This window comes from Plutella xylostella, chromosome 25 (assembly GCF_932276165.1).
Source record: "Plutella xylostella chromosome 25, ilPluXylo3.1, whole genome shotgun sequence".
Lineage (NCBI taxonomy): Eukaryota > Metazoa > Arthropoda > Insecta > Lepidoptera > Plutellidae > Plutella > Plutella xylostella.
The window spans coordinates 9,027,141-9,052,025 of NC_064005.1; the positions used below are offsets into that span (position 1 = coordinate 9,027,141).

General features: G+C 39.9%; 1 protein-coding gene across 1 annotated transcript in view; it reads left to right on the top strand.

The window, feature by feature from the left end:
• The window catches only part of LOC105384853 (neurexin-1), a 114,580-nt gene that overhangs the window by 84,387 nt on the left and 5,308 nt on the right, over nucleotides 1-24,885 (top strand). The window contains exons 10-23 of the mRNA XM_048630086.1: nucleotides 827-979; nucleotides 5,628-5,735; nucleotides 7,892-8,084; nucleotides 8,467-8,658; nucleotides 10,498-10,641; nucleotides 11,034-11,248; nucleotides 11,857-11,974; nucleotides 12,925-13,521; nucleotides 13,741-13,941; nucleotides 14,339-14,455; nucleotides 14,976-15,154; nucleotides 15,980-16,151; nucleotides 23,197-23,414; nucleotides 24,471-24,656. Of these exons, the coding sequence (XP_048486043.1) occupies nucleotides 827-979; nucleotides 5,628-5,735; nucleotides 7,892-8,084; nucleotides 8,467-8,658; nucleotides 10,498-10,641; nucleotides 11,034-11,248; nucleotides 11,857-11,974; nucleotides 12,925-13,521; nucleotides 13,741-13,941; nucleotides 14,339-14,455; nucleotides 14,976-15,154; nucleotides 15,980-16,151; nucleotides 23,197-23,414; nucleotides 24,471-24,656 (2,793 nt within the window). The remainder of the gene's footprint in view (nucleotides 1-826; nucleotides 980-5,627; nucleotides 5,736-7,891; nucleotides 8,085-8,466; nucleotides 8,659-10,497; nucleotides 10,642-11,033; nucleotides 11,249-11,856; nucleotides 11,975-12,924; nucleotides 13,522-13,740; nucleotides 13,942-14,338; nucleotides 14,456-14,975; nucleotides 15,155-15,979; nucleotides 16,152-23,196; nucleotides 23,415-24,470; nucleotides 24,657-24,885) is intronic.

Below are 24,885 nucleotides of genomic sequence, written 5' to 3' on the forward strand. Positions count from 1 at the left end.
CTCTCTGAACGCACGGGCCCTGCCTGGAGCCAGGGTGCACACCAACTTCGTGGGCTGCTTGAAGAAGGTGAAGGAAGCAGCAAGACAAGATGACAAGAACCAGATGCCATGTCGACTAGTACGGGTGTACATGGCTTCACGGATTGACCCCTGATCTTTTTGGCCAGTTGTAATGTCTTGGTTTGTCATCACTCGCTGTGACTATTGCGCTGTCATGTCGATGGCTTCGCTCTGCTGGCGAGTTCGCGCGCGCAAGTGGGGGGCTCAATCAACGCAAGGGCCTTGCCCGGAGCCAGGGTGCACACCAACTTCGTGGGCTGCTTGAAGAAGGTATGTAGGAATCAGACCACTTGACTTGTCACCTGGCTTCCAACTATCTTGAGGTTGCCTGGCTTGGTCCCTGGTTCTTGTGGCCAGGTGCCAGGCTGTATTATCAGGTGCAGGAATGTCGTCTTTTGCTGTCACTATTGCTCTGTCGTGCCGGCTTCACGCTGCTGGCAGCTCGGGCACGCACGTTGGCGGGTCGCTCAACGCACGGGCCCTGCCCGGAGCCAGGGTGCATACTAACTTCGTGTGCTGCTTGAAGAAGGTATGAAGCAGCGAGACGAATTGACTGGACATGTGACTGACAGGAACAAACTGGCTCAAAGGTGCCTAGCATGGTACATATAATATGGTTCTTGTCGCTAGGTTTTATTGTCTTCATTCTATACATTGTTCTTGTCATCACTCGTTGTTACTTTGTACTATAATGTCAACGCCATGTATTGGTTAAAAGCGCTCCCATCAAACCCCAAACAATCCCTAAACTCCCTCTTTCCTACAGGTGGAATTCTCCGCCGACACGCTCCGCCTGAACCTCATAGACCTGGCGCGGACGGGCAGCAAGCTGATCGCGGTCACCGGGCGCCTGGAGTACGCCTGCACGGCTGTGGACTCCGCTGACCCCGTCACCTTCACCACCAGGGACGCGCATTTGGTGAGATACTCTTGTAAAATATTCCAGGGGAGCTACTGTTGCTTTTTAGTCGCCAGCTTGAGTGAAACCAAGGCCAGGAAAGCCGAGGAGCTGGGAATACTCTGAAGCAGTGGAATATGAACCTCTTACCTCTATAACCTGTGTTTTACGTAAGCCTCTAGAGTCTAGACTATAACCGTAGCCGAGCGATTATCACAGTGTAATGGAGATGACGAGAAGCATTTGATAGCTTTTATACTTTTAGGATTGCTTCTGGAAACTAAAAATCCCCGACCGAGTGTTCTACTGTGGAGTAAACTTGGCATTAGATAGTAGTAGTTGGATAACAGAAAACAGTGGCTGGCGTTCCGCGTTCTATGTTTTCCGTTCTATTATTCCATTCGAAGTACCCATCTTTTTCTCTCAATATCTCACGCTTTAACAAAGCCGGGGCGGTGCAATTGACAAGTACATTGCAGTAAAGGGTAAAATATCTTCCCTGGGGCGTGCTTAGCTGGGACAAATTACATTTTTACGACACCTTTACAATATCTCTGGCGGTGCAACAGTCTCGTCGTCTTGAGATAATTGGATGAAGATATAAGTACGTTACAGGACATTGTTTCATTGCTCTGGATGATAAAATTTACAATATTTATATTACGAAATTTGTGGCTAGATGAGGAAGGCGGAGGACAGAGATTTATTGCGCTTCCTTGGAGGTGCCTATTGTCTAGCAGTAGTCTATTACAAGATGATGATTATGAAATGATTGTTTAGTAGTGTTGTATTTCAATTTTATTATTATAAAACTGTAAATCTGTGTGGTTTAAAGATAAACGTACATACTTACATACATACTTTTTAATTTATCTCGACTTTCCTTTTTACTGACACAAGTTTTCTCTGAAACCAATTAACCAATCATTAATAATATCTAGTTTTCTTAATGAAAACTATTATTTTTCTGCAACAGAACATCTATTTCATTGTCACTGCAATAATTACAGCCAGTAGATAATTACTAAGTATGTTTTCCTCACTACAGTGCGGTTAAAGAAACATTGAGCTTCACTTAGTTTGATTAAGACTTTCTAATAGCATAGAGAGGCCAGCTGGTGGTTGTAATGTCTTTTGAAACACTTTAAAAAGGATAAGATGATACTTATCTAGAATTCTAGACTAGTTAACACTGATGTGTAATATTAAGTTTAATGTTTATTAATTATTTATAGATAGTCGAATTGTTTTTAGGTGTTGTTAAATTCAGTAATGCATTATTCTTGGAAAAGATGATTAAGTATTCATTACATGATTTCGAAATAATGTTTTTCAGCCTTCGATTTTAAAACATTATCGAAGGGATACTTTATCTGAAAACAAAACAAACATTCTGACACAGAAAACGATTGTTAATTATTTATTACTTGCTTGAAATGGGTCGTCACTCTAAGAAAATATTCGAAAATGGAGGATTTATACAGGAAATAATTACGTCCCTACTCAAAACGTGAATGTTTTTTTTACAACTTAACGGATTATAAACCCTTATTTTTTAACACAATGTCCACAAATCATCTATTACATCCTAATGGTAGTGAAGTGAAACTATACAATCGTAAGTGAATTTAACCAATTTGTCGTGCTCGCTACAAAGTGACCAGCAAACTCCGAGGGTCACTCAGGCAGTCCGCACATCCTGAATTGTCCTCAATCTAATCAATTGCAGGCTGTTGTGCAAGGCTCAAGATACAGCGATTTTGAATTGGTAAAATTACTCACAGATTTCTAGGTAGGTATGAAGCCCTTCTGGCAAGATAGACACACAGCAGTTAATAGTGCGTGGATGACTTGATGCCTACGTGATGGTAAATGAAAATATCTTGAGAAATCCTGACATATACTGGATTACCACAAAATTTTTAAAACATTTTAAAAAGTATTTTACGACGACATTTTTCACATTTATTAGGCGTTTGAGAGCGCTAAACATCTGTTAATCTAAATAAATATTGTCTAAGCTTTTGTAGCAAGGCTCTTAGGGCGCCTTCAAATTAGTCGCTAAGTGTCGCGCGGCTGCAGCGCTGCAGCCGCGCTGCTGTCTAAATTCCATATAAATTACTAACGCGCGACTGCAGCGCTGCAGCAGCGCTGCAGCCGCGCGACACTTAGCGACTAATTTGAAGGCGCCCTTAGACCAACCACTAGCTGAGAAAGCCAGATGCAGCTACTAGCACCCCCGTAGAGTATAGAATAGAAAAGTGGCCGGCGGACGAGGCTCTTCTAGATAAATGCAACTCTTTCAATATAAATGCTACATAATTATTTATTTATTTTATTTATTTAACTCTTTATTGTACAGATATTACAAATAAAAGTACAAAGGGTGGACTTAACGCTAAAAGCATTTTCTGCCAGTCAACCCGCAGGAGGTACAGGAAAAAATAGGTAATAAGGTGTACAAAAAAAGAATTTAAAAAAAAGGAAAAGAATAGTAAACCTAAGTCACTTAATATTATACCTAATTAACCTATATACAAATATACCGATACATACAATATATTGTATTATCAACTCAAATAGACATTGTTTTTTCCTACCAAAAGAAATTGACGACCGAATGGCGTAGTGGTTAGTGTCCTGACTACTGAGCCGATGGTCCCGGGTTCGATTCCCGGCTGGGGCAGATATTTGTTTAAAGACAGATATTTGTACTCGGGTCTTGGGTGTTGATATTTATATTTAGTATCTATCTATCTATGTATTTGTGTAGATATATCAGCTGTCCGACACCCATAACACAGATTCTGCCTAGCTTGGGGTCGGATGGCCGTGTGTGAGATGTCCCCACATATTTATTTATTTAATTCAACAGCAAACTTGGTTATTAAAACCCTACTAGGGATAATAATTGCATGTCCGAAAGCTCGCAGCCCACGCCGCCCGGCCCGCCCCGCCCCGGGCGCCCTCGACCGGGCAGACAAAGCATCCACTTGGTAGTAGATTAAGTGCAAGTCACTAGTTCAAGCCTCCAGTCTAGTGCTCGAGGTGCTTGGACAGTCATTTCTGGAAGTGTAGCTTATGGGGCTTAGTCTTTGTACGGTAGGTGGTAAATTGATAATGATAAATTATGTATTTACGAAAATGCCTTCCGTTGGAGTGAAATTTCAATTAAGCGCAATATAACAATCTGAGTACAAAACAACTTGGTTACTTAAAATACTGTTGGTATACTTTCTGTAATAAACTCCGACAATATCCTCTCACAGTACAAAGTCTATATAAACTATAGGGTATGTCTGTTTGTACAGTGTTCTAAAACCACTCTTGAATGCAAGTGCCTAACAAAGCAATTCACTTACTACAAGGGGAAAGCAAATCTCTAAAACTACGTCCTGTGGACAGTTGCCGCTAGTACCACGTACTAAGCCAAGCAACAAGCGACACGTATTTTGACTTGTTATAAGCAAAACATAGTGCAGGCCTCGTATGAAACGTATGATGATAAAAAATAGTACCAGTGAATCTAGTAGTCACGAATAATTAAGATAGAGTAGTAAAGACAAAGAGTGTTCTCTAAACACGGCGTAACGAGTAAAAACGTCTCACAAACGATGATCACTGTATTGTCCCTAGTAAAACCTTTGACAGGCTTCAAATACCAGACAAACTTCAGCTTAAACAGCAAAGACCTAAATCAGAAAGTTAAAAAGCAAAACACTTTAAATTCTTACGAAAATTGAGTGTTCCCTCGGAATTTGCCTCCACCGTGCGCCGAGTAGCGCCTCTTGAAGCTCTCTTAATGACTTGGCCGTGGAGGTGATTTTTTGACGGCTGTTAATTGGTGCTCTGGGGCTTGCTTATTGGCGCAAGACTCGAGAGAAAACCCTGGAAAGGCTTATGGCCTTATGTCACGGACGTTTTTTGGGCAGTTTGGCCGTTTGTGTAGGTGACGGATTACGTGTTTTTATATGAGAATATCGTTGCGAATACGTGACTAAAACCTTCGAAAACATGAAATAAAAATCCCAAAGATGACCTAATTACGCCATGCTTCAAATACTCTTAAATAAAAAAAGTATTCGAGCAGTATACAAAAGCCTATTTACCTACAATCAAACTGTATCAATGGAATTGGGGCAAATATTGTTAAACAATTTGATGATGATTGAAGTCTAAACAACGCAATATTGCATGTCGATTTAGAAAGTGCTTTATTTTCTGCGGTAATTCAGCGTCATTTAGTTAGTTGGCCTCAAAGAAACAAAACGCGATGAAAAGCTGTATGTTGATGGATTGCCGCGATTATACGACTCCGGTTGAAGGCATGTGAGGTTGAAGGCATGTGAGGTTGAAAACAGGTGTAGGTATATATTTAAAAACTTTTTATAACCATATAGACTATGAGGTTCATAAAGTAAAATGAACCCCAGTTACTTATAAAATTTTGTGTAACAATACAAAATAATTAATATCTTAGTATAAAGTGAAAAGAGATCTTATTGAATATAAAATACGAGTATGTTGATAAATGTAGGTAACCAAAATATCTCCCGAAAGTGGACCAATGATCAACCTTTCTATATTATACTTTTAATTTATTATATCAAAAAGACTGTCTGTAAACCCAGTACAATATTTAACAAATAACCTCCAATATTCTCCACAGATCCTGCCAAAATGGGAAGCGGTGAAGATGGGCACGATATCGTTCAAATTTCGAACAAACGAACCGAATGGATTGATTCTTTTCAATATGGGCGCCAAGCCACCAAGGGTAGGTTGCACGGTAAGGGGTGAAGCTTTAAGGGTAAAGGATAAGGAGACGTCATCATTCATTGAATCCACGGAGTTGGAATCCACTCTAGAGATGGTCGCTTCAAAATCATCCTCGTGACAGGTTGCTGTATTGTCGTTGATTAGATATTTGGTTGCTTTTTTGGTTGATAGAATGAAATTTAATTCGATTTTAACGGCATTGATTTCATTATTATTCACTTAAATGTAAATTTTTACTGTATTTCTTATTAAACTCAAATTTTCTGATGTAACTTTGGTTTAAAGGTTTACGATAACTTTCTGTTTTTTTAAGATAAAATAAAAATGCAGCAACCTATCTATAAGTTTTCAGTAAATAAGGTTTCCTCCTATTTATAAATTACACTTATTTATCAAGCTTATTTTATAGTATAAAATATTAGTACGTATAACTACTAAGTATGTTATGATATTAAATTTATCATCATTGTTATCATAACATAAAATTAATATAACATATAATAACTAGTTTATCATAAAGAAATATTTATTATTCAAAAGCAAACGAGAATCAACACAGTTTCATGAAAGTTTATTCTATCAATTACTATGCATCTGAAGAAAAAAACACTGCGGGCCCTTTAATGTAAACACTTAAGCTCTTATAATATCCTTATTTACTGAAGACAGCCATCAAAATTTGCATGGTAGGTAGGCGGATAGACAACAAAAAGTAATACCTTTTAAAATTTAAACCATGTCTTAGGGGAATTTGTGTTGGTACCTTATAAAGTTTCACCCACTTTTGAAGTGTTTTTATGTTTACCTTGTCGATGATGTAAGGCACAGAAATTTAGACCTTGAGCACAATATGTTTTAGGTTGATTGTTAACCCCAGCACCATATTGAATATATAAAACACAAGTCACCGTGAATAAATGTATTGTTCTGTATACAGATGATGTTGTTTATACAATTATGTGTGTAATGTATATATTGTTTAACTTAGAAAGGGCTTTATTGTATACCTACACAAATTCGCACAACTTTCATTACCTATAGTTTTTTAGTGAATAGTCATAACACTTTTCTATATCTACTTAACAAACATCTACCATCAAATATACTTAACACTTACTACATCAACTTTTTTTCGTATTATTCTTCACAACATTAATTGTACCTATGCAATAACCTTGTAAAAATCTACCTTATTAAAATTTCACTATTCATTAGTATGTATCTTTCATTAAATAATTTCAAAGACAAACTCATTTAAATTCGAAATAACAACAACAGTTTCAGCTATTGCTAGTTTCAGCACGTCCTCAGCAATATTTTACAATATACATATTTGTTGCTATTCTAAGTGGTTTAACCAACTGTACCAAATTATTGTTGGCAGTTGTTGAAAGTTTGTCTATACAAAGTTCGTTCCTCTCGACTGGAAAGTTTTCGAATGTAATAATATTTACTGTTAACGAAATATTTGCATGACTAGCTGATAGCACCCGCTACTCGAAATGGTATCGAAGCATGCACCTCCACAATTAGGTCCTTCACCTTCTAGTTACTAAATTCTTTCTTAACTATATTACTTTCAATTATTACTTCGATAAGATTATTGAATCTGTTCTTAGTTGTCGTTTTATTATTCAGTGAGTTACTGAAACTAAATGTATTTCAAAATAATAATATGTAGTATGTTATAAATGATCTGACTTTGTAGCGATAAAGTTTTGTTCGATATTCTAAAGGATACCTACATATTAGCTAGTAGTTTGTTAAGTCATGTCAACTTGAATAATTAAACAATCACAGATTGCAAAATACATTTCCGGGAACCGGTTTGTATTAGTTTAGCTACCCGTAGCTAGTTTACGGGTGACATGCCAGTTAGTTCTAATTTGTGGTACCTCTATCAATGAGTTTTGCTAATCATTGTGCTGTAGCAAAATCTAATCTCTATTTATTTTATGTTTTTTGTTTTAGATTTGAGCTCCTTTTAGATACAATTTTAGCGCTTACCACCAATTCATTAGTTATTTGCCTACCAGAATAGTTTATTCCTTATTGTTTTACATATTCACAGAAATACATCTATAACCCCAACTTCCCTACCAACCTCTTCACCCAAAACCCCAAGCTAAACCACCACACCCACCACCTCCCCAGGCTGACCTCTTCGCCGTGGAGATGCTAAACGGCTACATCTACGTGCACATGGACCTCGGCTCGGGCGGCGTGCGGGTGCGGGCGTCGCGGCGGCGGGTGGATGACTCGCATTGGCATGAGTTCCTGTTGCGACGGACTGGGAGGGATGGGAGAGTGACCGTGGATGGCGCTAATGCTGAGTTCAAGACGCCTGGTGAGGGTTTTGATTGTGGTTTTTCAGGGACTTGCCATCAGAATTGAGGGATTTGCTAAATTATGTTCAAAATTGACAGTGATTCTCAAGGCACCGAATTCATGGTCAAAATCAAGTATAGAAACTGATGTACGTAATATAATAATAATAATATGTATGACGTACTTATATGTAGACTTATCCAAGTACGATATAATATAGATTTCTATAATTAAAAATTTCATTTCATTTTGTCGGTTGCAAAACATGGTTACGCATTAAAGTACGGTAAACTTTTAGCAGGCTTAGCGAAGTTATTTATTTTAATAATCCATTCTCTAAGTTTTCTATAACCATAACTTCCGTAACATAACCGTGCAAACAAAACCCTCCGTTTTCGCAGGTGAATCAAACCAGCTCGAGCTGGACGGCTCTTTATTCGTGGGCGGCCTCGGCTCCGAGTATTCGGCGTCTCGGACTCCGCCCGCCCTGTGGACCGCCGCCCTCAGGCAGGGCTTCGTGGGGTGCATGAGGGAACTGGTGTTGAATGGGAAGCCACAGGATCTGACGGCGTACGCTAGGCAACAGGATTCTGGTGAGTGAAATAAAGCAATTTATGAAAAACTGTGTGGATGTTAATACAGATGAGAAGATAGGAAAGAGGGTAGTGATATTGACTCGCACTAAAGAAGGTTATAGAACGGAGGTAGAAGTAGCCCGCGCTGTGGACCGCGGCCCTCAGGCAGGGCTTCGTGGGCTGCATGAGAGAGCTGGTGCTGAATGGGTAACTACAGTATCTGACTGCGTATGCGAGGCAACAGGATTCTGGTAAGTTTCTAGACAGAAAGCACATCAAAGAAATTTGTTGATTTCAAATAAAGCCAAGATCTAGAATACGGATGAGAAGATGAGAAAGAGTGAGGTGATATTGGCTTCTATTGAAGAAGGTTGTAGAAGGTAGGTAGGTAGAAGTAACCCGCGCTGTGGTCAGCAGCCCGCAGACAGGGCTTTGTGGGATGCATGAGGGAATTGGTGTTTAATGGGAAACCACAGGACCTGACCGAGTATGCTATGCAACAGAATTCTGGTAAGTTTCTAGAAAGAGGCACACCATAAAACCAAAATCTAAGTAGGATGAAAAGATGGGACAGAAGGTTTTTACGAAGAAGCTTTCAGGTTCAAATATTCGTGCATTAATAATAAACCTTCCTTCACTTCAAACCTTGAGCTTATAGAAAAAAACCCTAGGTAGACTGTGTAAAACTTTAAATTTCAAGTTTAAAAATTTAGTTCATATGGTTAAAAGCAAAAGAAGAATAGGTACAGCTACTAATGTAAAGTATAACAAAGTGGACGTAAAAAAACAATTTGAAAAAGAAATTGCATTGTTACCGGTTCTGGCGCTACATATTTCATTTTATGCAAAACATAATAGTGGTCGGCATGCATCTGTTCAAACTTTACAAAATACATTTTCTTTTTAAAAGTCACGGCCAAAGCACTTTTTTGTTGCTACAAATAGTAAAGGTAATTATTTAACTTTACTTTGTTTGCTTAATCGTTTTACACATTGGCATTAATATTTACAGGACTGTGCCTGCTTTTATTATCATGCTAATTAAATTAACCCTTGGTTTATTATTTTTTTGCTAACAAGCAAAGTTTTGCTTTATGAAAAAAACCTTTAATTATTTCTGTTGAGGGTGCTACAAAGGGTAAAACAGGCCGTTAATTAAAAGCGTCTGTCAATACTGAAAATACTACTCGATTACTCATCGTGTTTGATAAAAATCACCGGTTAAAGTGCTTATGCCTTTTTAATTTATTCGATCAAAGCGGCTTAAAATATTGCGTAATCGGATCAAATAATGGAAATGTTCGCTGCGTAATCTCTGGTGATTCTTTATTAATACACACAGTCGTATATTTTATAATTAAATTACTGTTGTAGGCAACATCGATGAACTTTATACTATTATAGTAAGTATAGTATTAGAACGTTTGTAATGTCATGAACTGTTCAACTGCTGAATTTGACCCAAAAAACCTTTTAAAAAGACAGTATGTGCCAAATATTGTTTTAAATGCCCAAGAAGCAGCATCTTTGTATCCTGTATGTGTCCTTTTGCGATCGCCGTATTAAACCTGTAATTGTAATTAATACCTGTATCCCTAGCATCAGTACGATCAGCTTGCTATGTCCTGATGAACCAATACTGTAATTTCCAAATTTCAACCAGCTCAAACCATTTTCCCGTCTATTCCCAACGTCAGTGCGTCGGCGGCGTCTACTACAATATCTGTCATTATAGTATCAATGAGTGCAAACAATTTTTACTACTACTCCCAGCATCTGTACGACTTTCTCCCTCTGGCCTGATGAACCAATATTGTAATTTCAACCAGCTCAAAGCACTTTTCCCTCTATTCCCAGCGTCAGTGCGTCCAGCGTGCCACGTGCTGATGAAGCAGTGTGTCAGCTCGCCCTGCCAGCACGGGGGCTCGTGCTACGAGGGCTGGAACCGGCCGCTGTGCGACTGCTCCTCGACTAACTATGGAGGACCTACTTGTGGAAGAGGTAAACTGACTTGAATTTCTTAAAACTACTAGTAGGTACTTATGATAAATAATGATAAATAAGATGGTGACAAACCTTAGAAGTCTAGCTGTTGGTGAGCTGTAGTCACCGACACGCTGAGAGAAAGGATGTTGAAGGACCAATTTTTTAACCAAGAGACACTGAGTTTTGTGATGTTTTGCAAATCGATCGAATTGTTTTTGAGTTCCAATTAATTCAAAACTCCTATAGATAGTATTAGTTACCTAACTCTGGGAATATAATATTATATAGCAACTTTGGTTGTCATCGACACAATAAAAATAAGAACAAAGTAATAATTCAGACATCTGACTTATTTAATCCTTAAACTCGCTTCACTAATCTCAACCAAACCCTTCCAACCTCTTCAGAATCGCCAACAATCTACCTGAACGGCAGCCAGCACCTGACCGCGACCTTCGGGCCGGAGCACCAGACGCAGACCGAGGAGCTGATGCTGCGGTTCAAGTGCACGAAGGCGGGTCTACTGCTGCGGACCAGTAGCGACCACTCGGCGGACCGGATCGAGCTGAGTGTCGCCGCGGGGAGGGTCAGGGCGTCGGTTAGACTGGCTGATAGGGAGAAGGTATGGGCATAGAGAGCTTACAAACTTTTGACTGATAGAGATAAGGTATAGGTAGATACAAGTGCACGAAGGCGGGCTTATTGCTGAGGACCAGTAGCGACCACTCGGCGGACAGGATCAAGCTGAGCGTGGCCGCGGGGAGAGTCAGGGCGTCGGTTAGACTGGCTGATAGGGAGAAGGTATGGGTCTACGATAATACTGAGTAAATTATAAACTCTTTTTCAGTAACTTTATATGGTCTGGGGTATTTGAAGTGCCTGAAAGATCATAACTTAAATATTATTAACAGCTCAACGGCTCATGACATCATCATCATCTCCCGTTAACAATAGTGTTAAAAGGATATCCTCACATCTCAAAAGTCTGCCTTTAGGTTTCCTCGTCCAACATAAAAACAAGTCAAACATTTTTATTCATCGTAAAAATATAAAATTTTCTGATGAACGTCAATTATTACAAACTCCTCTCCATCAGCTATCTATCTAAGGTTACCGCTCCATCTGCAACAATGCCTCTTTGCCTAGCCGATAGTAGATTACTACATAATTATTATGCTTACCATCACGCTACAATGCATCTATATAATAATTCTCCCCTCCCATTTCCAGAACCTCCTAGCCGGTTCGAACGTGGCCGACGACAACTGGCACACGGTTCGTTTCTCGCGGCGCGCGTCCAACTTGAAGCTGCAGGTGGACGGGGCGCAGCCCGTGCGCGGTATGTTGTGTACGTATGCACGGGACCGCACCCGCACTCTTTTGGTTTACCCTCGTAGAACACAGGTTTGGTCTGCTTTGACCCTCGCTTGATCGACAGTTTTGGAAACCTTTTTAAAGATAAACATAGTAAAGAAACATTTATTTGACACATTGACAACAACAACCAAATAACAGCAAAGAACACAAAACTAATGAAGAGCTATCCTGAGCATCAAAAAGCCATTACCTCAGCACGTGCTGTTTTTGACTTTGATAGACGGGTAGATAGTAGATGCTCAGGGTGTCAAGTATTGACAGCTGTTGTAAGGTCATAAAGAGGGTCTAAGCAGACGTAATGTGTAGATGATAAGATAAAGGCGAGTTGATTTGCAGAAGCAAATCGATTCAAATTGAAGTAGTTAGGCGGGATGGCCAGGGTCGTCCCGCAACTCGGTGTTAGACGTCCATTAGAACTGTAGACTAGTGGCTTATGTTGAGTTCTTTTTAGCTGGCACTTGAAGTATCCACCTTTCATTTGAATGCCTGTTTTCTTCTTCGTTTGTATTCATTTGTTTCTTACTCCTGTAGATGTCCTTCGTGAATGTGTTTAGGTATTCTTAAGACATTTTAATAACTACTTGTTTTGATTTTATCTTTAACTTTTTATAAAATCAGGACAGGTTCCGATCAGGAACTCTCTTACTGGATTGACTATGTGTAACCTCTGACTAGGTATGTGTATCATCTATCAACATTTGTCTTTCTATCAGCTTGCAACTCTGTCATAGTTGAAATGCTAACTGTTCAATGTCTATAACCTTCTGTAAAATAAAGTCAATGTCTGTAAAAATGGCTGCTAAAGAATTACTGTTCATCTCTCCTTCGCTAAGTTTATTTTTTATTTCGAGCCGTGTTGTGAATCTATGTTTCATGCTTACTTTACCTAAATATTCTCATGATATTTGGTTTGTTTTGCAGCTGAGACTATTTTAGGGAAAGCATCCACTTTAGAGATTTCAAGCCTACATCTCGGTGGGTTGTTCCATCCGGAGGAAGAAATCCAGATGACATCGACGTTGCCAAATTTCGTTGGCTACATTCAAAAGTTCGTCTTCAACGGAATCAAGTACTTGGATCTGGCCAAAAACGTAGCGATGGATCCTGATGAGAACAACAACATTTACGAGTCCTCTAACATAGCATTTACTGGAAAATTCGTGAAACCAGATGGGCTGAACGTTTACAAAGCTGTTACATTCAAATCTAAACACACGTACGTTGGACTACCGTTATTGAAGGCATACGCAAATACGTACTTGGACTTTTACTTCCGAACGACAGAAATGGATGGCCTTTTATTTTACAATGGAGGGAAAAAGCAAGACTTCATAGCCGTTGAGTTGGTCAACGGGCACATCCACTGCGTTTTCAATTTGGGAGACGGTGTAGTCACCATGAAGGATAAGTTGGAGAATTTCTTGAACGATAATCGATGGCACACTGTGTCAGTAAGGAGACCTACACCGAAGATTCATACGCTACAGGTTGATGATGACTTAGAAGTACATTCTACAAGTAAGTATTACATTCAAAAAATTCAAAAGTGGTTAATGATTACCTATATTTTATAGGTCAATTATTTGTCGTCTTACTGCTGGACATATACCATAGACTGTATAGCATTATACCTCTACCATGGACCACCATAACAATCAGTCCTCGGTATTTCTTATGTGGTAGGCTATCCATGTACTTACCAAATTCGGTAAATAAAAATGATACTATTCATTTCAGGTTCAAACCTCATGCTGGAGTTAGACAGCATCCTGTTCGTGGGAGGTGTACCAAAGGACATGTACACCAACTTACCCGTGGGCGTTCTATCACGTCAAGGGTTCGAGGGATGCATCGCCAGTCTGGACCTGCCTGGGGAGTCTCCGTCTCTGATGGAAGATGCCGTGGTGCCGAGTTCGTCGCTCATGTCTGGATGTGAAGGTGACAAATTACAATATTTTTATATTAGCCCCAGTTTCACAAAACTCTGCTAGATCTTAACAAGGGATTAGTTGTTGACTTTTGACATATCTGTCAAGAATTTAATATGGAAATGACAAACCTATTATTGATCACATTACAATGTAACAGGGATGTTAATGATCTAACAGACTATGGTGAAACTAGGCATATGGGTGCTTTTCCACCGTAGATGTGCTATGCAGCTATATTGTTAAAAAAATCCGTTCCCACTATAATATGCTATGTGGACCAATGAAAATAATTGGTGGATATTAATCGCACCTATAGCAATAACACATCTCTGGTGGAAAACCACTTTAAGTCCTGCCAAGGATGAAAAGCATACTCATATAATATTGTATTGGTTCTCTTCTAGGTCCAACGAAATGCACCCACAATGCGTGTGCAAACAAAGGAGTGTGTGTGCAGCAGTGGAACACCTACGCTTGCGACTGTGATCTGACGTCGTTCACCGGACCTACTTGTTATGATGGTATGTAAACACATCAACCAATAGACTGTTTGTTTCATTCTTAACATGCTAAAGATTTTTTTTTAAATAGTTATTTATTCAGTAGAAATAAACACACTTACTCGTAACAAAAAACAAAAACGCCAAACTGTACAACAGTTTGTTGGCGTGACGCGCTCTTAACATTTGTTTTAGCAAATCTCACAACTAATATACCTACTTAAATAACCTAACCATAATATATAGGTACATAGATACAGTGATAATATATATATATATATATAATAGATAATAATGAGACTTGCAGGTACCACAGACACATTAGAAATCACAATTTATAAAGATCGATACATTTATTATTACTTATATTAAATACTGGACTACATTGAAATGAATGTACACAGTGTCACAAAAAAGGATTTTCATACGAAATACAAATGGTTGCCTTTATGGCCCCCGTCAACTGATTTTTCTACATAAAGACCCACATCAGGTTACTAACAACAACAATCACACTAAAACCACCCAATCTAATTTCCAGAATCAATCGCCTACGAGTTCGGCCCCGGCCGCGGCATCATCACGTACACGTTCCCGCCCAGCGCCGTCGCGGACACGGAGGCGGACCGGCTCGCGCTCGGGTTCCTCACCAGCAAGGCTGATGCTGTGTTGTTGAGGATCGAGTCTTCCAATACACAGGACTATCTGCAGATGGAGATTGTGAGTTAATTGTAGACCTAATATCTCAGAGTAGAATAGAAGAAGAAGAAGAGCGCTCTCTTAGCCCCTTCTCCCACTACGCGACTCTCAAGCGACGCGACTGCGACGCATCCCATGATCGCGTATAAAAACGGGTCTTCGACGCGTCGTTGACTCGTAAAATGTATGCGACCAAGGGTTGCGTCGCAGTCGCGTCGCTTGAGAGTCGCGTAGTGGGAGAAGGGGCTAAGACTTATGGATGGAAGATGTATGAATGAAAGCGCCGTCGCGGACACGGAGGCGGACCGGCTCGCGCTCGGTTTCCTCACTAGCAAGGCTGATGCCGTGTTGCTCAGGATCGAGTCTTCCAATACACAGGACTACTTGCAGATGGAGATTGTGAGTTGATTGTAGCTTGTACGTAGGTTTGGGAAGGAGGCCTTTTACGGCATTTATTGCATCGTCGGACAGCAAATACTAATTACCCAAGTTAAGTCTTATGGAGTGAATCGTACTTTAATGGGTCTATCTATAACCTGTCTTCATTCGACGCTCCAGCTTTCTGGACAAATATATTCTCGTTTATGTATTTCCATTTCTTCTCTTAGGTACGGATCCTATTTGAAATTAGCCCATACATTAATTTTACCATTTTTATTTACGCTTTGTTACCCGACTGCCGAAGGAGGAGGGTAATGTTTTTTACAATTGGAATCGTGAATCTTGGAGCGCCCCAATCTACGTTGTGTCTTTGCCCCATAAAAACTCCCTATTACCTCTACAGGTGGCTGTAACTCCTCTATATTATAAATTTGTAATGGCTACTATTCCCTTTCTTCCCTCCAGATCCGCGGCAACGTGTTCACAGTCTACAACGTGGGCGGCGGCGACCACCCCCTAGGCGACGAGGCAGCCAGGGTCGATGATGGAGCCTACCACGTGCTGCGCTTCACGAGGAACGGCAGCCAGGCCGCGCTGCAGCTCGACAACTACGCGGTTAATATACGACATCCACAAGGTACGGGATTCTTATATACTCACTACCGACACAGTCATAAGCAATCAAATATTCTGTAGTGGTAAGGTAGCTGGAGATTCATTTACTAAGCGATATTGTAGTGGTGCTCCGTAGGAGTCCGTAGCAATATCGATTGTTGACTCTCCTAATAGCCTGAAATTTTATACCCTTGGAATTTTATACCCATTTGAGCAGTGAACACTAAATGCTAATTTTGTATGACTGTATGGCACTGTAGCCGCGCAACGTGTCTATGATAGGTTGCGAGTTTAAGCACCAATAGGGAATATGCAAGAGGTTCAGATAAAGGTCAAATATTATTTATAATAAACTTTGTTATTTCATAACTACGCCTCCATCAATATTTTTGATTATAATTTATTTTTGAGCAAGTAAATGAAGTTGAAAAGTACAAAAAAACTTCGGTAAATTCTAACTTCAGAGAAACGTCACCCATCTTCTTAGGGCGGATGTGAAGTCAAAATTCTTTATATATCAATCTCAGAATAATAACTTCTTTGCGTTTACGGCGGAAGTTAAATAAATGTCAAGTGTAAACAAAGAAATGTTAATGTCACCGAGTGTTTGTGATGCTCGTTGTGATCAGATACGATGGATCACATAAAAATTCTTCCAATAGATCCTAGCCTCCTATAACCTCTCCACTTCTTGTTTGATATGCTTGTTTGTTTGCAAAAATTAGGACTTTTTATATTTTTGTTGGTAGTGTATGGGCTGCCACTAGTTGTTCTTTTGTAATGAGGCGTGAACAGCCATTCGCTAGTCAACGAGCCACTCAAACATGCTCCATATTGCAACACAATAAAATTAAATTTGTATTGTAAGTATTATGACATGAACATGACACAAGTTGCTCTTTCTACTTTTAGGTTATAATGGCAGTCGTTATTATATTTCAAAAGTTGTTATTTTTTTCTAAATTAAGTTATGGAAGAATTCTCGTAATCAGAAGAACTGGACACATTAAATTTATTACGCAGTATGAACGAGTAAACTGTGGCCAGCTGCGGAAAAGTTTTTATTATAAATAAAAGATAATATGTATGTTATTTTTTTCGCGCGCGGTCACTCGAGCGATCAAGACGCAACCGACTTCGCTGCCGTGTATTTATTCAATATCTCGCAAAATAGAAATTTCTCAACTTTGCAATCACGTTTCACACTTCACTTATACCGTAACTGTTGGGTTATAACTTAACACACAGTCAAATAAGTGCCATATCAACGTAATTAAGAAGATATCAAAGTTGAATCAAGTACCTTGCCATCTCTGTCATATTCGCAGTGAGTACCCATCTGCTATCTCTGTTCCTCTTCTCCACCCGTTGACGCATCGCTATCGCTATACCGTACACGCATCTACGTCACGCTGACTCGTGTGCGCAGCGCTGCCAGGGACCCAGCGTATTCTTAAGCGAAGCGATTTTGAAGATGTCATCAAAGTGTAACGCATGTTGTGAAGAGCTTACATGTAACGAATACATGGAATGCGCTAACTGCAAGAAGAGGTATGACTTACTCTGCTTAAAAATTTCTACAAGAGTCTTTAGCTCGATGTCAGAGCAGGATAAGAGTGGTTGGCAATGCCCTTCATGCAAAGCATCCTTACCAAAGGGAAACAACTCAAACACTCCCATCAGAGCAGCAAGCACACTAAGCAACTCAGTAACATCAAATCAAAACAATAAATCTGAACAAGCGCCCAATCTCAATATCAATCTCTCAAGGGGAAGTCAAGCAAAACCCAAAACAAAGTCTAAGGTCGAGAAAATTCCAGAGCCAAACTCTAACCAAATTATTCAAGAAATCCGAGGCCTTAAGAATCAAGTGGACGAAGTTAAAAATCAACTAATTTCACGAATAGATATTCTCGAGAAAAATCTTGAATGCAGAGACAAAGAAATTGAGAATTTGAAGCTTACAGTGCATCAAATGCAAGAAACTATTGATTTTCAAGCCCAACGCCTAGTCCAAAATGAAATAGAAGTCATTGACGTCCCTGAAATAGCCAACGAGAGCGTCTATCACATAGCCGTGATCACGGCAAAGAAGATGGGAGTCGACTTATCTGAAAATGATATAGACGAAGCCTACCGCGCTGGTCCTCGGCGTATATCTACTGATAAAGCAGAGAAGCCTGCACGCCCTCTTGTCATTCGATTATTAAGGAAAAAGAAACGGGATGAACTCATAAAAGCGGCAAAAATGCGAAGAAATATATCATCCAGTGATATTGTACCGGGAACGACGAAGAAAATTTATGTGAATGAACGTCTTACAACGAATAATCGTCGTTTATTTCGTGAAACCCGGCTACGTTCCCGCCAATACAAATTCCGGTTCTGCTGGATTAAGGATGGCAGAATATACGTCAGAAAAGAGGAGAACAAGCCTGCAATTGCGATTAGATCAGCTATGGACTTGGATCAGCATGTTGGCCTTGCTACAACTCCTACCATCCCCCCCAATGACACCCTTCCTTAAATCTAAATTCATTTACTCCACATTGCATGAAACAATTTTTTTGTTGTACCTCTATTATCTAAATTATAATTTATGTATTTATCATATTTATATGTTCACATCTCAACCCCTACAGTGTACACATTCAAGTCTATATTGCCTTCTAACCAACTCTAAAGAATTTCACAACTTATACGGTTATAACGAATTTAAATCAAAATCTCAGTTCGCCTTATATTGCATGTGTGATGTGAGTCTTTCCCCAGAAAATAATGGAATCACTTAAGTTAGCTGAAGAATTAGAACAAACATTGGTATTTGACTGTCATTCTATCCAATCTCTTGAACAATGCAAAAGCATTCTTAGTAATAATTTAAATTTGCGAGTGCTAACATTTAATATAAGAAGCATTGAGTGCAACTTCGACAATTTTTTAATATCATTCCAACGTTTAAACATTGAATTTGACGTGATAGTCCTTACCGAATGCTGGCTAAGTGATGGCTCTATAGTAGGTGTAATCGAAGGATACGAGTCATATCGCACTAACAATTACATTAACAAAGCAGGTGGTAGAAGTACCTGGTAAGTTCACTCTATTCGGCATATATCGTTCTCCCTCATTCAAAAATATAAATCAATTCTTGACTGACCTTGATCAATCCATCTGTAATACTAAAGATAAAAGTTGTATCATAATAGCGGGTGACATTAATATTGATATATTACCTGGATCTATCGATGACTCTGCCTCAGATTACCTCTGCCTGAACGCAGAACACGATCTAGTTCCTGTAATTTCTAAACCAACCCGATTACTAACATGTCTCGACCATATATTTGCAAGACCCCGCTTTAACCCCATAGGCGTTGTCTGTGAATCAGCAGTCACTGACCATGCTCTCGTGATGATAGGACTAACGGATTCAATACTTAAACCTGAGCGCAAATCACGGCTAGTCACTAAATTAAACTTTGATTCGATTGCTCATGACTTAGCGGACACCGATTGGTCGATGGTCCTCAGCGAAACAAATGCATCGTTAGCTGCACAGCTCTTCACGTCCAAAATTAATAACATTGTTGAACAAAATACGGAACAAATAAAGATTAGTCGTCGAAAATTTAACCTGAAGCCATGGATGACCCCCGGCCTAATTCGGTGCACTAAAAATAGAGATGCCCTTCATTCAAAAGCAAGAGCTAGGCCAAACGACGCTATAATACAGATCACTTACAAACGCTATAGAAACTTCTACAAGCATCTCCTAGATAAACTGAAGCGAGAACACGAACGAATCCAACTTGAATTAAATAAAAGAAACCCTAAAAAACTATGGCAGACTATAAAAGACATTTGTCACTCTAGAAAGGGTAGCAACACGGCTACAGAACTAACAAAAATTCACGCCAACACGAAGTACTCCCTAGACAAATGCAACGAATACTTCTCAACTATAGGCGACAAACTAGCACAAAAAATACTAGGTGATTTAAAAGAAACCGAAGATTCCCTAGCAAAAAGTGTTCCTGGAGATGGTACGGTAGCCAATTCTTTCTTTATTGCCCCAACGGATGTGAGCGAAGTCAGTACTTTAATCCAAGAACTGAAAGAGCAAAGTGCACCAGGTTTAGATAACATTAGTAACCGCCTTATAAAACATATAAAAAAACATATTATTCTTCCTTTAACCCATATTATAAATTTAAGTATTGAAACCGGTGCATTTCCAGAGTGTTGGAAGAACGCAGCTCTATGCCCTATCTACAAGAGCGGAAACAAATTAGATCCAGCTAACTACAGACCAATTTCTTTGCTAACCTCTCTCTCAAAACTACTTGAAAGGGTCATGAATATGCGCCTTATGCAATACCTGGAATCAAAGCAATTGCTAAATCCCAATCAATTTGGATTTCGTCAGGCCAGGTCCACAGTAGATGCAGTAGGAAGTCTTTCCAACTGCATTGTAAACGCATTGGATTCTGGTAAAGCATGTATTGGAGTGTTTCTGGACCTGGCCAAAGCATTCGATACGGTTTCAGTAAAAATACTGTTAAGGAAGATGGAATTGCTGGGAATAAGAGGCATAGCTCTGGAATGGTTTCAAACTTATCTCTCGAACAGATCTCAACGCATAAAAATCGGCAATAACATTAGTTCTGAAAGATATGTTCGATATGGAGTACCCCAGGGCAGCATTCTTGGCCCTAGCCTTTTCCTGATATATATCAATGATATAACCTCCTCAGCAATGAAAAATGCAGAGTTATTTTGTTATGCAGATGACACGGCCATGATTTTCAGTGATAATTCTTGGATGGAAGTTCACAAGAAAGCTGAACAGGGAATGTCTAGGCTCGGCTCATGGTTAAAAAAAAACCTTCTAACCCTAAACACTGATAAAACAAAATACATCGCATTCCACAAAACGAACGCATCAAAACCTCTGCCTTCTACTGGACTAGTCGTTCACTGTTGTGCCTACAGTGATGATCGTCCTATTATTTGTTCATGTCCAAAAATTGCACGCACTACCTCAATCAAATATCTTGGCGTCACAATAGACGAGAAGATGAACTTTAAGGAACATATTCACATACTTTCTGGAAAAGTGCGCAAATTAATTCACTTTTTTAAGCCGCTAAGATACAGTGCTGACATAAGTCTCTTAAAACAAATTTACATAGCAATTTGTCAAAACCTCATCTGCTACTGCCTTCCTGTTTGGGGAGGTGCTGCCAAAACGGTTTTGATTGAATTAGAAAGAGCGCAAAGGTCTGTTTTAAAAGTTATATTGCGGAAAAAACGACGATTCCCAACTCGTAATATTTATGAAGAGCTAGAAGTCCCCACTGTCCGTCAGCTCTTTATTGAAATGGCTAGTGTTCTTACTCACAAAAACCTTACCTCCTCATCTATTCTCCCTTCAGTGATGGCAAGACGAGTCTACAAAGTACCTGTAAAAGCCACTCACACAACTTTCGCCCAAAGACATTCTGGCTTCCTCCACCCCTTCATTTATAATAACATTTGCAAAGCTTGTAATTTAAAAAACAAATCAGTCCGTGAAGCAAAACTAGCAATACGTGTTTTCCTACTTAGCCTTAATTACGACCAAACTGAAAAACTCATCGCTCAAGTAGCCTAAATGTAACATACTACAACTAAATTACAATTCAACTGAATATCTTTAAATAAATAAATTCTTTTTATGTACACTATAATTACCGAAACTGTAAATTACACATAATTATAAATATGTAAACAATATTATACTATACACACTCACTTTCTAATACATACATATATTTTTATATACATACATATATATATTTATCTATCCCACCCATAAAATAGATTTATATTTAATAATACTACTCATAACCACCCATTAATCCGCTCCCGCTCATACCGCCCGCTCCGTCTCTGGCAATCAAATTGCTCACGATCTCTGCGATACAGGCTCGCCTAGTGCAGAGTTTACCGGTAACATTGGAGTTAATAATTCAAAGTACCCTCATTATGCTGTTTTTATTTTATTTAATGCTGTTTTATACGTTATAATTTTTGTAGAATTAAATTCGGGGATAATCATGTAGCATGTGAAAGAAAACATCGTGAGGAAACCTCAATATTTAGATTAAGCACATTTAGATATGTGAACCCACCAATCCGCAGTGGACCAGCGTGGTGGGAAATGGTCCAAGCTTAGGAAAGGGGTTTAGACCTTTGAGATATGCACAATGGTTCCATTCAAGAGAGCCAGGTGCAGGTTCTTACACCCCCACAGATAATATAATAGAATGACCCTTTAACCCTAGCCTCTCTTACTGAGAACCAAAGTTACAGTAAGTAGGTACTGACATACAATACAAATATTACTTTATATTCATATTGCCATAATAGCGTAATATTGTGTACAAAGGTCCTCTGGTTTGCGCGCTCCCATTTCAAAAGAGCTACTAGTAGCTATTTACGAGCTCCCATTACAAAACATCCACTGATCACACTTTATACACTTCCTTTTTCGTTTGTTACCATGACAACATTGGTTTGTTGAAAATACAAAAGTACTCTGTGATTACTTGATTAGGTAAAAAATCTATGCCGACTGACGGGACTCATTATTCTGAGCCTTGAAATTAAAAGATTATGACGTCACACCAGCCCGCCATCCTGACGGGAATTTCAAAGTGGTCGTGATGGTTGTAATTTTTTAACTTTCTTTAAAATACCTTAAATTACTTATTTTGGCGTTGAATTTTTTTTTTACTATAATTAAGTGATGTAAAACTATCCAATAAAAGTATTAAAAAAATTTATGCATATTCCCTATTGGAGTTTAGCTTTCATTATTCGAGCTGTATAAAGACTTCCACAATGCTTTCAGAACCACCATACATAAATCCTTTTTCTATGAATTCATCAGTTAATTACACGGGGTTCAACCCGAAACCAGAAGCCAAAATCAAAAACATACTTACTTTATGTTCTTTCGAAAACAAGATCTGCGGAAAACGCAACATAACCAATTAACCACTTACTATTTCATATTCCAGGAGGCCAACAATCAACAATCTTCAACAGCATGTCAACCATAACAGTCGGCGGCGGGGCGGGCGGCGCGCGCTCGTTCAGCGGCGTCATGGCGGGGCTGGTGGTGAACGGAGTCCGGGTGCTGGACCTGGCGGCTAGTGGGGACCCCGCCGTGTCTGTCAGAGGAGACGCCAGGCGGGCTTCTAGTCCGTTGGATAGGGATATTAATCGGATGCAGCAGGTTTGTGTTTTATTATATAAGGCTTTTAGAGCGCAGATAATACTCTAATCAAGAGATTCAGCCTCTAAAAGGTAGCTGTCAAGCACCGGACAGATATTACCGAGTGATCTTGTTATCATGAGCATCCTTCAGCGGGGTCATGGCGGGGCTGGTGGTGGACGGAGTCAGGGTACTGGACCTGGCGGCTAGTGGGGACCCCGCCGTGTCTGTTAGAGGGGACGCCAGGAGGGCATCTAGCCCGCTGGACAGGGATATTAATAGGATGCAGCAGGTTTGTGATGATTATACATGTGTGACCCACTCTTCATGGTGGTATGTTAGATCATATTACACAGAATCGGTAGTCAAACTGAAGAATAGGAAAATTGTGGATGGATGCTTTTAGAACGCAGATAATACCTACTCTAATCTAGGGCTTAAACTTCAGAGTGAGCTAACAACGCTACAAAGACAGCTGTCCTGCACCAGACAGTTATTAGCGGATGATCTTATCATGGGCATCCATTAGCGGGGTCATGGCGGGGCTGGTGGTGAACGGCGTCAGGGTGCTGGACCTGGCGGCTAGTGGGGACCCCGCCGTGTCCGTCAGAGGAGACGCCAGGCGGGCTTCTAGTCCGCTGGATAGGGATATTAATAGGATGCAGCAGGTTTGTGGCGTTTGCTAATGTTATTGGTTTGGAATGAATCTGTTCATGGATAGACTGGGTAGTGGGGAGTATGTAAGACTTGGAGTTGGTAGTCAAAATGGAAGAGAAAAATTGAGGAAAGAGTCTTGTAGAGCGCATAACACGTCCTCCAAGAGCTTTAAACTCTGAAGAAAAAGCCTGCTTTCGTGCACCTCAAACCATCCGCATCTTTCAATAACTATCCACACTCTAAACTTTCCCCAGGTGATAGTCACTCATCAAGGAGACCTTCCGTGCAGCCCAAAAACTCATCATCATCCTGTTAGCTTCCATTACTGGTCATAGGCCTATAACTATTATTATATCAACAATTTTTACACATGCTATTGTATCAACCACTATCCTCACACATCCACCTATTCTTCCCCAGACGCCACCATCAGGCTACGCGGGCCCGGGCGTGATGGACGAGCTGGTGTACTCCGGCGCGGGCTCCGGCTGCCGCGACGACGACGAGGACGCGTGTGTGTTGCCTGATGCAGGATCTGGAGATGACCTGATCACGCCCGTTTATGTACCGTCGACGAGACGACCGCCTTCTAGGGGAGGGTATAAGGTATGGATCTGGTGAAAGTTTTCTATGTTGTTTTTCGTGTTTGGGTGCGTTAAGGTCCTATAGGTCGATCTTGCAGACACCGGCAAAGTGAGCTAATGTAGATTGCTATTCCTAGACGCAGTTCTGACGTTTTTGTAGCTCAATTTGTCAATAGACGACACGACAGTTGAAGCAAAGGACTGACTGTTAATACATACATGCCCATTGATAGCATAGGCCATCTCGCTAC